This window comes from Ascidia mentula, chromosome 4 (assembly GCF_947561715.1).
Source record: "Ascidia mentula chromosome 4, kaAscMent1.1, whole genome shotgun sequence".
NCBI classification, from domain to species: domain Eukaryota; kingdom Metazoa; phylum Chordata; class Ascidiacea; order Phlebobranchia; family Ascidiidae; genus Ascidia; species Ascidia mentula.
In genome coordinates this window covers 8290106-8304838 of record NC_138569.1, presented here as the reverse complement: position 1 = coordinate 8304838, position 14733 = coordinate 8290106, and the positions used below count along the sequence as shown (strand labels likewise).

Here is a 14733-nt window from a genome sequence, read left to right as displayed (position 1 = left end):
TTTCGACCGTGGGAAATGCAAACTTTCTAGGCTACTCGTCTGACGTAACAAAGCAATTAGTGATGCATGGGGAATTGTGACAGCGTTTTGAATCTACCTGGTGAGAAAAACGAATAGTTTTAAGGGCCCAGTCATTTGTGGTTTTATGAAAGATCCATGTCTCACATGATCTTCCAGGGAGCTCTACAAAACCTTGCTGTTTATTGACACATCCACGTGCAATACTTTTTTTTAACTTACAAGCGGAACAGCCGACAGCTGCATTATCGCAGAGGACTTTATGAACAGGTTTTCTTCGATTTAATTGCCAATTCCTAGACTCGTGGACCCTGGTTGATCTAAATTTCAGCTCATGCCTCAGACTTAACGATTTCGTCCACGTATGCTACATAAACTTTGTTCCAGTGAAACGAATATTACTTAAATTCTCTAGGAAAGCTGATATCGACTGAGTATGTGAAGATAGGAACATAAATAAACTTTATTTTTAAGTCCGTTCCACGCTAAAGACCCATCACCAATAGAGATATCAATAACACCAAATACGTCTACGTTCGCAGCATGATGCGTGCGTTTGTGCATTTCTCTCAATCACGTCTAATTGCACAAGTACGGCAGGGCGAATAGGGTTTTGAGGGACAAATACAAGAGAACAATTTGATCATTTTTGGACACCGTGCTGTCACTTAAAAGAAACAACTGACACGTGGATAAAAATCTTCTCGAATCTCTACAATTGCTTCTAAAGTCCGTGCTTCATATATTTTACTGTTGAACGTTGACGTGGCGAGCTTACAACTCTTCCTTCTTCTCTTCCTCGCCTTCTTCCTTTTTCTCTTCAGTGGCAGTTTCGTCCTTTTTCTCTTCTTCCTTCGCCTCGTCTTCTTTCTTCTCTTCCTTTTTCACTGTTCATAGAAACAGGTTAAGTCCGCTTGTTGCTATTCAATTGCTTCAAGGGCTCACTACAACACACGTTAATACACAGGAAAACGTATAACTACGCTACTCACAAAATCATTCAAACTGATTTGAATGTACCGTACATATGAAGATATTAGGTAACAGTGATTAATAATAATGGTTTCCGCTTTGAGAAATGGCAAGAATACTACAAAAAAATACTGCACAGGTTCCTACATATCGGGCTGTATCGGTTAATAAAAAATACAACGAATCGACAGAAACACAATTGTCGCTTAGTTGTGTTGCTACGTATCTCTGGGTCTGCTTGTGTAAGCATTAAGAATTGCATACGCCAGTTTGTCCGTTTTATCCGAGGCCCACCATAGAGCTGTCAAAAACAGACTAAGGAAGAATAAAAGGCCCCATAGGAGGCTTCCTTTTGCCGCGGCCGTCCCTATGAGACATATAACCACGGCTATAGTCAGTTGTTGTATGTCTTCATTGGTCAGCGAGTCCTCTTCGTCGTCGTCTGCGTTAGTTCTACATTTGTCACTACTGCTACATTGATCGGCGCCGGCTGCTCGATCATGATGAGACATTTCATCATGAAGGCCGCCATCGTCCTCAATGCTATTCCCTTCCCATTGTTCACCGTCCATCCCCTCACCCTCCTCAGTCTTTTCCTCCTTTTTCGCCGCCTTTCTTGGTGCGTATTGGGAGTAAATGGCGGGGTCGGGCTGGCATTGACCAGATACCGCGTCCCGGCGGAAAAACCTCGCGCACTCGCACTTGTAGTGCCCGGCCGTATTGACACAAACTTCGTACATCCCCAGGCACACGGCTCCGCTCGCGCACTCGTCGATGTCTACAGCGAGAAGGGGTGTTGGTTTATTCCAGCAAGTCATGCGGCTACAGTGAAACTGCAATCACTACAACTTGTGGTTTAATTTCTACGGCCGCAACCACATGAACTGTTAGAAATGGTAATTTTGGTAGGGGTATAGCATAGTAACACTGTTAGTTTTACACTGAAATCACTATTCAAGTGATTTCAAGAAATTTACGATCCCTCCCTGACTTAGTTGGGTATGTTTAGCTGTTCTGTAACCAATCAAACATCAAATGTGGAAATGAAATAATGATACCAGTCATTTTTACTTAAACATGTGTGTGACACTACTTGTGACAAAAACAAGACATTGATAAACTAACATATGAATATGGTGAATTGATGACTTCTTGTGACACCTAAACAAAACATCCTTAACCTTGGCACATGTAGGGCAGTTTCATAATTGAGCCCGGCTTGCATAAGTAACAATGTCTGAAGGACGGACCAAAACACGCAGAACAGGTTTCACTACACTCTGTAACACAACTATTAATCATCATAATCAGGTTGATCATGGTGTCTTATTGGGGGAAATCTGCTGTACGTTAGTCCACTTTTTAAGGGTGTTAGTGGACTAGGTTTAAACCTTGGCATATAAAAGGGTGTCTCATAATTGATCCTTGCTTGCAACTGAAACAGTTTGCATGAGTTGGGCCATAGCATGTTTCACAGAGTGGATGGCATTCCCATTCTGTACAGGTTTGCATGCAAGAAACAAAATACATTTGACACACACAAAATGCATGGCAAACAACATTAAAACACAACAAGGTTTTGTGGAAAATACAAATATTTAGCAGGTTGAATGATTTTGTGAGTTAATTATCCAACAATTTTAAGTTCTAAATGGCCTGCATAATCTGAATAAGTTTTTGCAACAAAGTTAGGCCATGGGCATGTTGCACTACCAAAAAAAAATTTTTAGCAAATTTACATATCGATCATTCTGGGTGACACTACACATATTGTAACAACATTTCCACCTTACCTTCACATTTGTATGAACCCTCCGTATTCACACAGTATTTGCCAACAGGGCAAAGGTCCCTATGTTCAACGCACTCATTTACATCAACACATTTAAGAATTTTTTCATCTTCAATGTCATGTTCTTCTCTGTAGCCAGGCCTGCAGGTTTCACATTCTGTTTCATTGCCACCTTTACATGTTTGACAAGTGGAATGGCACACTGCACAAAGATTTTACAGGTTTAGGTTCCCTTGACACTGCTGAACAATACTTTCATACTGCTAAGGAAATTAAAATTATATCACTTACATGAGCACTGCAGGAAAGTTTCATTGGAAAACGTTTGAAAGTGACGTTCACCACATTCATTGCACAGGTCTCCACCATAGCCCTCATCACATTCACATTTTCCAGTGCCTTCCTTGTCTCCAGAACCCTTAAATCCAATAAAACTGTTATTTACAAAAACCTACACTGTTTTGTGTCACATTATAAAGAAACTTACTTCACACTTTCCTCTTCCAGAACAAATTTTTTCATTATCACCTTTAGGACACTCTGCACAATTTCAAAATTTTTCATCAGGCATTTTAAATGTTAACCAGGTGACAACATTACATTAATATACAACCATTATACCTTCACAGTTTTCACCATATCTTCCATCAGAGCAGCAAACTGAAACAAGATTACAAACAAGTAATACTTTGAACTACAAATTGGTTCAAATATTTGTACATACCTTCTGCCTTTTCAACACATAGATAATCATGCAATGCTTTTTTGTCCTGTCTACAATCAAAAAACAGATTTAGTTTCTATTTTACATTTTGTAACACACAACACAACTCTTACAATTTTTTGTACCAATGTTCAACATCATCCTCTCTTTCTTCCAAAATCTTGTTGCACTGGAAATTATCTTTAGTGCAAGCATCTTCCAAGACCTCGATCAGACGTGTTTCACTCGTTCCATATTTTCCAAGCTTTTTCTCCTCCCAATCAACATCTCCACCTTCAAAGTTTTTGCCCTTGGATTTATCCAGACCCTGGACACAAGGTGAGTTTTTTGAAATTGTTGTAAAATTTATACAAGTGAAGATATAAGCTATTGTCTATTGCCTACCTTTAATATTCCCTGTACGAGATCTCTACATCCATCACATGCAGACTTTGCACACACTGGAGTATAAGTGAGTTCAATGATTGCCAAGATGAAGAAAATTAATTTACAAAGTGTAAAATCCATTGTGGAACACAAAAATTATGTACAAACAATATAATATTTTTACCGTGTGTCTGAAACCAACAGCAGTTAGTCGCTAAATGATGGTATATAAATAATTTATTACACGTTAAAAAATGTAACATATTGAGTGCCGGATCCATACATATCCTGTACAAAACTCTTCAACTTTCAAAGAAAACTTTCGCGAACAAACAAGAGCTGGCAGTTTCTGTTCATATTTCTACGGTCCGCAAACACATTTCAGTAACAATTTCTCTGTGGCCAACTTATAAATGCGATCTAGAAGTTGCGATGATTCGCTTTCAGCGTGGGGTTATTGATTTCTGACGTCACAATAACCCAAAGCCGGCTACGCGTGTACATTTTTCGGCCAATCACGTTGCGCCAAATGCGGATGCTAACTTTCAACGACTTCGAGTGCTTTCATCAATTGAACGATACTACACGGATATATACTCGTTATTTTACCGCCATTGCCGTTGCAATTACGTGGCCCTCGAAACGATCGATATTTCATCAATTCAACCGGTGCCTTGCGCAATTATAACCATCCAAATGCCGCTTTCATAAGCGCCAATTTTAAGTGTTCAAACGAAGGGAATAAAAAAGAACGGGCAGTGCCAACTTAATACATCCATATACGCTAGGAACACAACTCACGGGTTTTCTCATAATTCTGAGTATAAAGAGACTGGCCCATATTGTTATTAACACGGTTATGTTAAAATAAGACGTTTCGACAAAAACTTATGTCAAACTGAGTCTTATTTTAACATGACAGTGTTAATAACAATATGGGCCAGTCTCTTTATACTCACAAATACGCTACTTTTCGTAAATACAGTAGGAGCACAAAAAATACAACGGGTTACAAATTTACAAACAGCAAGTATCAATATTTAACGCTCAGAAGCGCAATTGTAAACGATGGTCACGAAACCAACGTCCAGTCCTCATATCGACTGCTCAGTACCCCTGCGCGAATCATCACAGCGCCAAATGCTAATAAAGTCATGACGAAACTTTAAGCCAATAAAATTTTCTTACATTTGTGGTGACCGATTTTGTCGCAGCGACTGGTGCCAATTTACTAAAACTATTTATGACAATAGCAGTTACACCAGCGTACCAATTGATTTGCAAATCTCTCTTTTTTAAGAGAACAAAACAGACAGACATGTGTGCTCACTCGTTTATTACGTAACCTACGCCTGCTGTGTTCGGGAAGGAAAACTGAATGAGGTTAATTATTCCAGAATTGCGGGCACAATTAATAAACAAGGATTAGCTTCAAAATAGTGTCATGGAGGTATTGTGAACAACCAATTGCATCAAATCGACTGAGTAATTTTGCACAGCTATGTACAAAATATTGCGAATGACAAAAATAAAAAGAACGGCACCCGACGCTAATATAGTTAAAGTTTTCCATTACGTTAGTTTTTTCCTATCAGACGGTTTTTGACAAAACTTAGTAACCATCAAAAAAACCGTTGAAAACAAAAACTGCGACATTCACAAGGTAAATTGGGCTGCCGAAAGAGCAATTGAGCTGGCAGGGTTACGCTCTGCTATATATAAGAGATTGCTTGTGGGAAAACAAAAATATAAATGTATATACCGATGTGAACAAACACTATTAAAAAAAATTAAAAATTAAAGTTACTTTTGCAAGTTCTTCCCTGAAACTACCAAGTTCTCTATTGACCACTTTCCACGGTTGTTATCGCCAGTCACGCTTTGCTGATTGCAATCACAGACCATGACAAGACTGAGGGCGCGAACTCCACGCCGCTGTTGTTGTTGTGAATGGAACACCGTCGTCATTTCGGCGAAATAAAAAAAAAATTCTACGAAAATTATTTAACGCATGAGTGAATACAGTTCAATTTAAATTTCCATGAAATTACAACATGTTTTATACGTGATTCAGAAATGTAACTAACTAAATATCCGCAAAAAAAACAATACAATCAGAGGAAATAAATAAGAAATTGATAAAATATTGAAAAATTTTGCAAATGAAAGCAACATGGACCAGATCTATACCAATTATACATACAAAATGCAACTGTTAATGTAAGCCAAACATCAATCACTTTCCGGGCCATAGGACTTCCTATGAATTTGCACAGGGCTTGCTTAGAGCATGCTGGTGAAGGTGATCTAAGTTAAAATACCAACCGGCTCCACAATTTCCAGCGAAATAGATTCAATGACAGGTTATTGTGTGTGACGGCATACAGGCTGTTTGTAACCGTAATGGCGGCAGAGACATCTTGACATATAAGCGAAAATTCAAACACTTTCCGGGCCATAGGATTTCCTATAATTTTGCACAGGGCTTGCCTAGAGCATGCAGGTGAAGGTGATATAAGTAAAAATACCAACCGGCTCCACAACTCCCAGCGAAATAGACTCAATGACAGGTTATTGTGTGTGACTGCATAGAGGTTGCTTGTATCCGTAATGGCGTTAGAGACATCTTGACATATAAGCGAAAATTCAAACACTTTCCGGGCCATAGGATTTCCTATAATTTTGCACAGGGCTTGCCTAGAGCATGCAGGTGAAGGTGATATAAGTTAAAATACCAACCGGCTTCACATTTCCCAGCGAAATGGAATCAAACAAAGGTCATTGTGTGTGACGGCATAGAGGCTGCTTGTATCCGTAATGGCGTTAGAGACATCTTGACATATAAGCGAAAATTCAAACACTTTCCGGGCCATAGGATTTCCTATAATTTTGCACAGGGCTTGCCCAGAGCATACAGGTGAAGGTGATATAAGTTAAAATACCAACCGGCTTCACATTTCCCAGCGAAATGGAATCAAACAAAGGTCATTGTGTGTGACGGCATAGAGGTTGCTTGTATCCGTAATGGCGTTAGAGACATCTTGACATATAAGCGAAAATTCAAACACTTTCCGGGCCATAGGATTTCCTATAATTTTGCACAGGGCTTGCCTAGAGCATGCAGGTGAAGGTGATATAAGTTAAAATACCAACCGGCTCCACTATTTCCAGCGAAATGGCAGGTCATTGAATGTGACGGCATAAAGGCGATTTGTTGTGATATGTAATAAATTAGCCTATTTTGTGTCAGTATGCCGGTATTGGTACAAAGCCACTACACCACGTCAAGGCTCCGGCAATCGTAGTGGTTTTATTTTGCAGCTAAAACTACATTTGGTTGCAATCACATCCAAATGAAGAAAAGAACTGATCTGAAATGTAAACATATTGTTTTATTCTGAATTTACAACAAAACATAACTGCTAAGTTAGTTCACATGCATGGATGTGTTCCTATACACTGGTTTAGAACCAATTTGTAGTCAGGCATTCCCTTCTGAAAAACTCTTGTTTATCTAAAATGTATTTCAAATGAACGTGGAAACAACAAGTACACACAATAAGATGGCTGGCAAATTTAACTGTGTCCTTTTGAACAAAAATCGATGGTTTAGAACCGACCCTTCTACACGTTTCCTCGTATGTACAGCTACCCGTACTCATTAAATAACAAATGATGGCCTCAAAGTACAAAACGTTGTTTAGGAAAAAATTTACATCCAGTATTTTGTCCATCACCATTTCACTCAACATGCTTCCTTCCACAATCAAACCTGGTTTCAAATCTCGGCCACAAAATGATTCTAACCACTTCAATTACACGTTCACAAACTCGGATTACAATATAGATTGTTTTTTATTTTTGTTTCGTTTTGTTTGTAAACATGTGAATTTAAAAATTCATCTAATTTGCGTTCGTATCGGCAACAAAATGGAGATTGTTTTTCCTGTAATTTGTCAGTATCTTTATTACAAAAAGTGTAGTCCGTATCCTCTTTCACGCCATTGTCGTCGTCAGTCATATTGATACTGAATTTACCAGAAATTACCATTGATGTTAGCCGATTAAAATGTGTATGAAGTAATGAGGATGATGTTTCGCAGTTAGTCAACACTATGAAACTTTCCACAGCAATGTCTAAGTCTGCAATCGTCTCACAATTAAAAAAAACATTGAGCCAAAACAAGTAAGTTTTTGATAGTTTGGAACTTTTGCAATGTTTGCTGCACAAGCTGCTATCATTGCATGGCTATAACAATTGTGAACAACAGTTTTTTTTAGGTCGCCGTAATTTGGAACTCCTGTCGCAATGCGGTAACAACGGTTATAATATTCCAAACAAGATTCTCTACAAAATGCTTTCAAAACTGCGTTCCACATTGCCATTGAGCCATCAATGATAAGCAGTTTTGGCTGGCGGGACACACTACAGACTTTGATACAATCAAAAAGAAACGTTTCCAAAAAGTGACTTATCGAAATTGCGTCATGGTTCGTTGTCACGCAAGTTGCAACTGGAAGCGGTGTACAACCTTTGCTTGGGTTTCTAATTAACAAAGTATAAACTTGAAAGTCTTTGTAATTTTCCATCCGGTGCAACACGCTTCCAGTGGCATCAAAATACACAACGTCCACAGCGCAAATTCGGTTAAACGTTTTCAATTGTGCGTTCGTGTACATCGTTACCAAAGGAGGATGTAAACGAATGCAACGTACAAACTTTATATTATCCTTTTCCATTTCTAAAAGCTTTACATACAAATTTACAAACCATAATCTACTGTGCTTGTTTCCGAGGCTGTTTTCGCTTTTGATGCTATTTAAAACTGATTTCGATGGAAAATAAGTATGGGCGCCTAACCAACGTTCCTCGAGATAAAGTTTGTCGAATAATTTTCTGTGCTGATTTACGGCAGTTTGATTTTTCAACTCTTGGCGAATTTTGTCCCTCAGCAAGCCACTTATGCGTCTACTTTTTCTACATCCAGGTTTATGATTGCGCTTACCAGATATTTCAACCCGTCCTTCGACCTTGTCTACAAATGACCAAAATGTTACAACAAACTTAACGCACATACAATCTTCACATCTTTTATGGGCGCAATACAAATTTATCCAACCTTCCTTGTTACAGTTTTTATCCTTAGCAATCGCCTCAAAGTTAAACAAATAATTGTTTGATACATTCGGGACACAACCGGCATACATCTTTCGAATTTGTTCAACAGCAATATCAACATACAACTCATTACCAAAATGGTGATCGGATCTATTTTCGACCATGGATTGCCACTCCTGCAAGGACAGCATAAACATGCCACTAACATTAACATTCGCACTGTGATGAAATTTTCGCTGAATTTCCAAACTTACTCCACCAAGTTCATTAATTACATCACAAGTTTCTTTGTTAGGAGAATAAACACATGCATTATCGTTTTCGGCTGCAATTTCTCCAAATAACATCGTCGTAATATCATCTCCGAAACTGTTGTTATCCAAACCATCAACACCACTCTGGTGGAGTTCTATGTTTTCCTCAGAAACAACGCATGATGCCTTTTCTTCTACAGATCTAGAAGCAACCGGTGTACTAGTTTTAACGGGGAACTCAACGTCAACAGCGAAAGTCTCGAAATCAAAACTATGACAGGTTGTGTCAGCGGAAGACGCATTCGGAATTTTATCGTTAGGCGAAAGTTTATTGTCGCCAGTTAGTGAAACTTCACACTGTTGTGTTCTATGTGCAAAGCAAGATTGAGATTCAAGATGAACGCCAGAACATACCAAATTCGAGCACTTCCACTGGTCTTTCGTTAAAGTTACTGCGACGGACGATTTGTCAAACACGCATTTGGGATGAAAAAACTGCAGACACGTTTCACACTCCACCATTAATGTACCATCGTAGGGCATATTGCAAACACAAAATAAAGTTTCATCAGGTGCAAGCGTAGTACTAGCTGGTGACAAATTTTGGGATAATTCCAAGTGATGCGTTATTTTGAAAAACGTTTGAACTTTTTTGCGAAATTCACTGTTTGAAGCCTAAAACTTTTTTACTTTTAACCTGTTTTTTTTCGCTCAAACCAAGTTTACAACATTTCAAAAACCTCCTTAACGGCCTTGTTTGGCAGCCTTGACTTCCTTGGATATTCATGCAAACATTTAACTAGAGCTTGAACAGCTCCAAAAAAAATTATTTCCTCGTTTCGTGGTGTGGTTAAGGAGGTGGAACCGCGGCGTGGAATCAACGACTTCTTAATTTCTTTTTCATTAGCCTTACAAAACTGGAACAGCTTTTTTGATCGCTTGTTAATTTCAACTCCCTCCCATAAATTGCAAGAGCACAGAAAATTAAAGCCAAGTGTTTTTGTGAATTGTTTACGTCCATAAAAGTCCAAAAAATTTTTTCATCAAGAGTTTTATATTCGCCACCACCAGTTTGTACCAAACGTCCAGATAACCGCAACGGTAACAATAAAGCAGGTACGCAAGCATATCGCTTTCGACCAGGTCGGCTTCTCCAAATTACTCGACGAAAACCAGGAATAAACGAAAAACAGCTGAAGGCGCAATCAATCACATATCCAAAACCAACCGAAGACAAACAGTACTGCATAAAAAAAAGGTAGAACACAAAAAAACTGAGGATAGTGTAAATACTTCGTTCGAAGCCATCGAACGCAAATCCAAACAACTTTCCTGTTGTACGAACGGCTTTAGCAGTTCCACTGCTTTTTGCTTCATTGTCGACTCGGCCATGGGAGCCAACAGCTTGAGCCGACGAGTCACGAACGGCTTTAGCAGTCCCAATGCTCTTTGCTTCATTGCCGACTCGGCCATGGGAGCCAACAGCTTTAGCCGACGAGTCACGAACGGCTTTAGCAGTCCCACTGCTCCTTGCTTCTTTGTCGACTCGGCCATGGGAGCCAACAGCTTTAGCCGACGAGTCACGAACGGCTTTAGCAGTCCCACTGCTCTTTGCTTCATTGTCGACTCGGCCATGGGAGCCAACAGCTTGAGCCGACGAGTTACGAACGACTTCCTTCATGTTCTTTAGCCGCATGCAGTCAACGACGGAACCGAAACAGCTAAGGGGTTTGTACTTTCTTCGTCCGTTGAGTGATGGACTGGAGTGGAAAGAGTTGTTTGGAGTTGCTTTTTTTGGACGGACGTTAACGGTTGGAACTGTTTAACAGAAAATAGTTTGAATTGTGTCAAAACAAATTTGCTTCGTAATTTGTACTGCAAAATATTACAATACGAAATGGGAAACCATTAGATTATATGCTGCATTGAAATTATTTTGGTCATTTTTATCTCACCAACTGAATCTTCCACAGCTAGAAGAGTATGGACATGTTCCCCAAGACTGTCCATGTAGTGGCGCAGCCCTACGTCTGAGAGATGGAGTTTATCGCTCCAGTTCCCTCGATCGTTGGAGATGTTAAAATCCAAGAAGCTGAGCCCATACTCCTGAGCAAGGTTGCACAGTACCCGGTTGACTTGTGGAACGCAGTCTTTGTGAAAACCAGATTGTTTCAAGATTCCAGCCATCACAATCTTAAATGAAAACGAATATCAGAAAAAAATGACTTATACCATTGAATATATTTCTAACCAAAAGGGGGAGTACGTTTATGTTACGCAAACAGACAAAAAAATACTGGGGCCGCTATTTGCACATTTGCGTGCGCCAACAGTTTTTTCTTCAAATTTTTGTGGGTATATTGTCATGCATAATCTTTGCTACGTAGTGCTGTTTTTACTGCCAGGCATAGTAATAAAGAGAAATTGCTCTTCTGACAAGTTTCGAAAGTGTTTATTGAAACCAATGTTTCGTCCAGGATGCACCATGGTAGAAAGAGCAATTCCTATTATTTGCTACATGTTTGACAACTAAACTAACGTTGCTTACACAACAATAAACCAACCTGGGACTGCGGGTACGTTTGTTGGCACACCTCGATCAGCTGTTGAAAATCAGTCCCGATACTGTTATGGTGGTGAGCATGCCGAGAGACCAGGTAGTTCGTACCAAGAGCCAGAATGATAAAATCAACTGACTCGAACCTTTTCCCGTACATGATTTCCTCCGCCCCATGGTTCAGCGTTCCCCCTGGAATAGAAATGGCACTTAAAGTAAAAAGTTTACTATTCGACGATACCACCTGGGGGCAGACAATGTTCCTCCCGTTGCTATCGGTCACCAACAACACGGAAGGAAGTGGTGACCCCTCAGCAAGGAGGTAACATGTCTGCTTCCCGGACACTCCAACTTCATATTTCTTGGGCGGCGTTCTTCTTCCCATCGTCAATTGATCTTTGCCTCTCAAACACAGGACTGTCGTGGCTTGTTGAGAAATGTATTGGATACTGAGGTCGTCAGATATGGATGATGTCACGGATAGCAGTTGGATAATAATAGAGCGTTTTGCAAGTATAGTTTTCTGCAAAATTATCAATTTAAATAAAACAGATCCCGTTAGCACAGATTGCATCGTTTTAAAGAGTGCTTAACTGCGTCTCCCTGTCGTTAACCACTCTTCACACTTAGCTACATCTCTCATACTTCAATTACGTCAATTATCAGATGAAAGGTATCATTTTAATTCAATACGATAGCAAAGAACTTAAATATTTCTGCTTTAAAAGTATCAAACTTTCCTCGCTAAGTTTATGTAAAAATCAAACCATCATTGTATGCATCGCGGTAAGCTTCTCCAAGGCAAATATAAAGTTCTACACAATCTTATAGTCACCTACACGAACAAAATAATCTATAAATCTTCAAACATCTACTCACCAAGGTAACAAATAGCAAGTGAACTTTAATAAAATTTTGAACAAACTTCCGGTGTAATTGTTGTGACGTAACAAAGGTTATGAAAGACGTCCATTGGGCAATTTAAAATAGGAGCAAAAGAGGAGCAATTGCTCCGACCAATCAGACAACACAATATACATTGAAAACATAATGAAAATGATTATAAGGAATATGGAGAAAATACAACATATTCCATAACGTTAAACATCTTCAACGCCACACCCAACAACAAAACGATAGTATTAAGCTAGGTAAAAGATGAGGAATATTAAGCCGCTTTCAGACAATTTTGCTGGGAGTTGTGGAGCCGGTTGGTATTTTAACTTATATCACCTTCACCTGCATGCTGTAGGCAAGCCCTGTGCAAAATTATAGAAAATCCTATGGCCCGGAAAGTGTTTGAATTTTCGCTTATATGTCAAGATGTCTCTAACGCCATTACGGTTACAAGCAGCCTCTATGCCGTCACACACAATAACCTGTCATTGAGTCTATTTCGCTGGGAATTGTGGAGCCGGTTGGTATTTTAACCTATATCACCTTCACCTGCATGCTCTAGGCAAGCCCTGTGCAAAATTATAGGAAATCCTATGGCCCGGAAAGTGTTTGAATTTTCGCTTATATGTCAAGATGTCTATAACGCCATTACGGTTACAAACAGCCTCTATGCCGTCACACACAATAACCTGTCATTGAGTCTATTTCGCTGGGAATTGTGGAGCCGGTTGGAATTTTAACTTATATCACCTTCACCTGTATGCTCTGGGCAAGCCCTGTGCAAAATTATAGGAAATCCTATGGCCCGGAAAGTGTTTGAATTTTCGCTTATATGTCAAGATGTCTATAACGCCATTACGGTTACAAACAGCCTCTATGCCGTCACACACAATGACCTTTGTTTGAGTCCATTTCGCTGGGAATTGTGGAGCCGGTTGGTATTTTAACTTATATCACCTTCACCTGTATGCTCTGGGCAAGCCCTGTGCAAAATTATAGGAAATCCTATGGCCCGGAAAGTGTTTGAATTTTCGCTTATATGTCAAGATGTCTCTAACGCCATTACGGTTACAAGCAGCCTCTATGCCGTCACACACAATAACCTGTCATTGAGTCTATTTCGCTGGGAATTGTGGAGCCGGTTGGTATTTTAACTTATATCACCTTCACCTGCATGCTCTAGGCAAGCCCTGTGCAAAATTATAGGAAATCCTATGGCCCGGAAAGTGTTTGAATTTTCGCTTATATGTCAAGATGTCTCTAACGCCATTACGGATACAAGCAGCCTCTATGCCGTCACACACACAATGACCTTTGTTTGATTCCATTTCGCTGGGAATTGTGGAGCCGGTTGGTATTTTAACTTATATCACCTTCACCTGCATGCTCTAGGCAAGCCCTGTGCAAAATTATAGGAAATCCTATGGCCCGGAAAGTGTTTGAATTTTCGCTTATATGTCAAGATGTCTCTAACGCCATTACGGATACAAGCAGCCTCTATGCCGTCACACACAATAACCTGTCATTGAGTCTATTTCGCTGGGAAATGTGAAGCCGGTTGGTATTTTAACTTATATCACCTTCACCTGCATGCTCTAGGCAAGCCCTGTGCAAAATTATAGGAAATCCTATGGCCCGGAAAGTGTTTGAATTTTCGCTTATATGTCAAGATGTCTCTAACGCCATTACGGATACAAGCAGCCTCTATGCCGTCACACACAATGACCTTTGTTTGATTCCATTTCGCTGGGAAATGTGAAGCCGGTTGGTATTTTAACTTATATCACCTTCACCTGTATGCTCTGGGCAAGCCCTGTGCAAAATTATAGGAAATCCTATGTCCCGGAAAGTGTTTGAATTTTCGCTTATATGTCAAGATGTCTCTGCCGCCATTGCGCTCACAGGAAGCCTCTATGTCGTCACACACAATGACCTTTGTTTGAGTCTATTTCGCTGGGAATTGTGGAGCCGGTTGGTATTTTAACTTATATCACCTTCACCTACATGCTCTAGGCAAGCCCTGTGCAAAATTAT

General features: G+C 39.7%; 1 protein-coding gene across 2 annotated transcripts; it reads right to left on the bottom strand.

Moving 5' to 3' along the window:
* Nucleotides 1-469: 469 nt before the first annotated feature.
* Nucleotides 470-4059, bottom strand: LOC145897546 (cysteine-rich with EGF-like domain protein 2-B). 2 transcript variants are annotated; one of them, XM_082985879.1, is made up of 9 exons: nt 3891-4059; nt 3620-3813; nt 3507-3556; nt 3404-3442; nt 3270-3322; nt 3074-3200; nt 2784-2984; nt 2172-2270; nt 470-1768 (listed from the first exon to the last, which is right to left on the bottom strand). In XM_082985879.1, exons 1-9 carry the CDS (start codon nt 4011-4013, stop codon nt 1209-1211), a joined length of 1446 nt encoding a protein of 481 aa, XP_082842005.1. In that variant the 5' UTR covers nt 4014-4059; the 3' UTR covers nt 470-1208. The 2 variants fall into 2 exon arrangements, with proteins under 2 accessions (XP_082842005.1, XP_082842006.1); XM_082985880.1 differs by lacking the exon at nt 2172-2270.
* Nucleotides 4060-14733: the final 10674 nt, after the last annotated feature.

What these genes read in the sequence shown, in the direction of transcription:
- LOC145897546 (XM_082985879.1), bottom strand. Translation starts at nt 4,013, where the DNA reads ATGGATTTTACACTTTGTAAATTAATTTTCTTCATCTTGGCAATCATT. An exon ending in CTGGAAGAGGAAAGTGTGAA is followed by an intron (nt 3,201 to 3,269) that starts GTAAGTTTCTTT and finishes ATTGGATTTAAG; the next exon opens with GGTTCTGGAGACAAGGAAGG. An exon ending in ACTGCCCTACATGTGCCAAG is followed by an intron (nt 1,769 to 2,171) that starts GTTAAGGATGTT and finishes TTCTCGCTGTAG; the next exon opens with ACATCGACGAGTGCGCGAGC.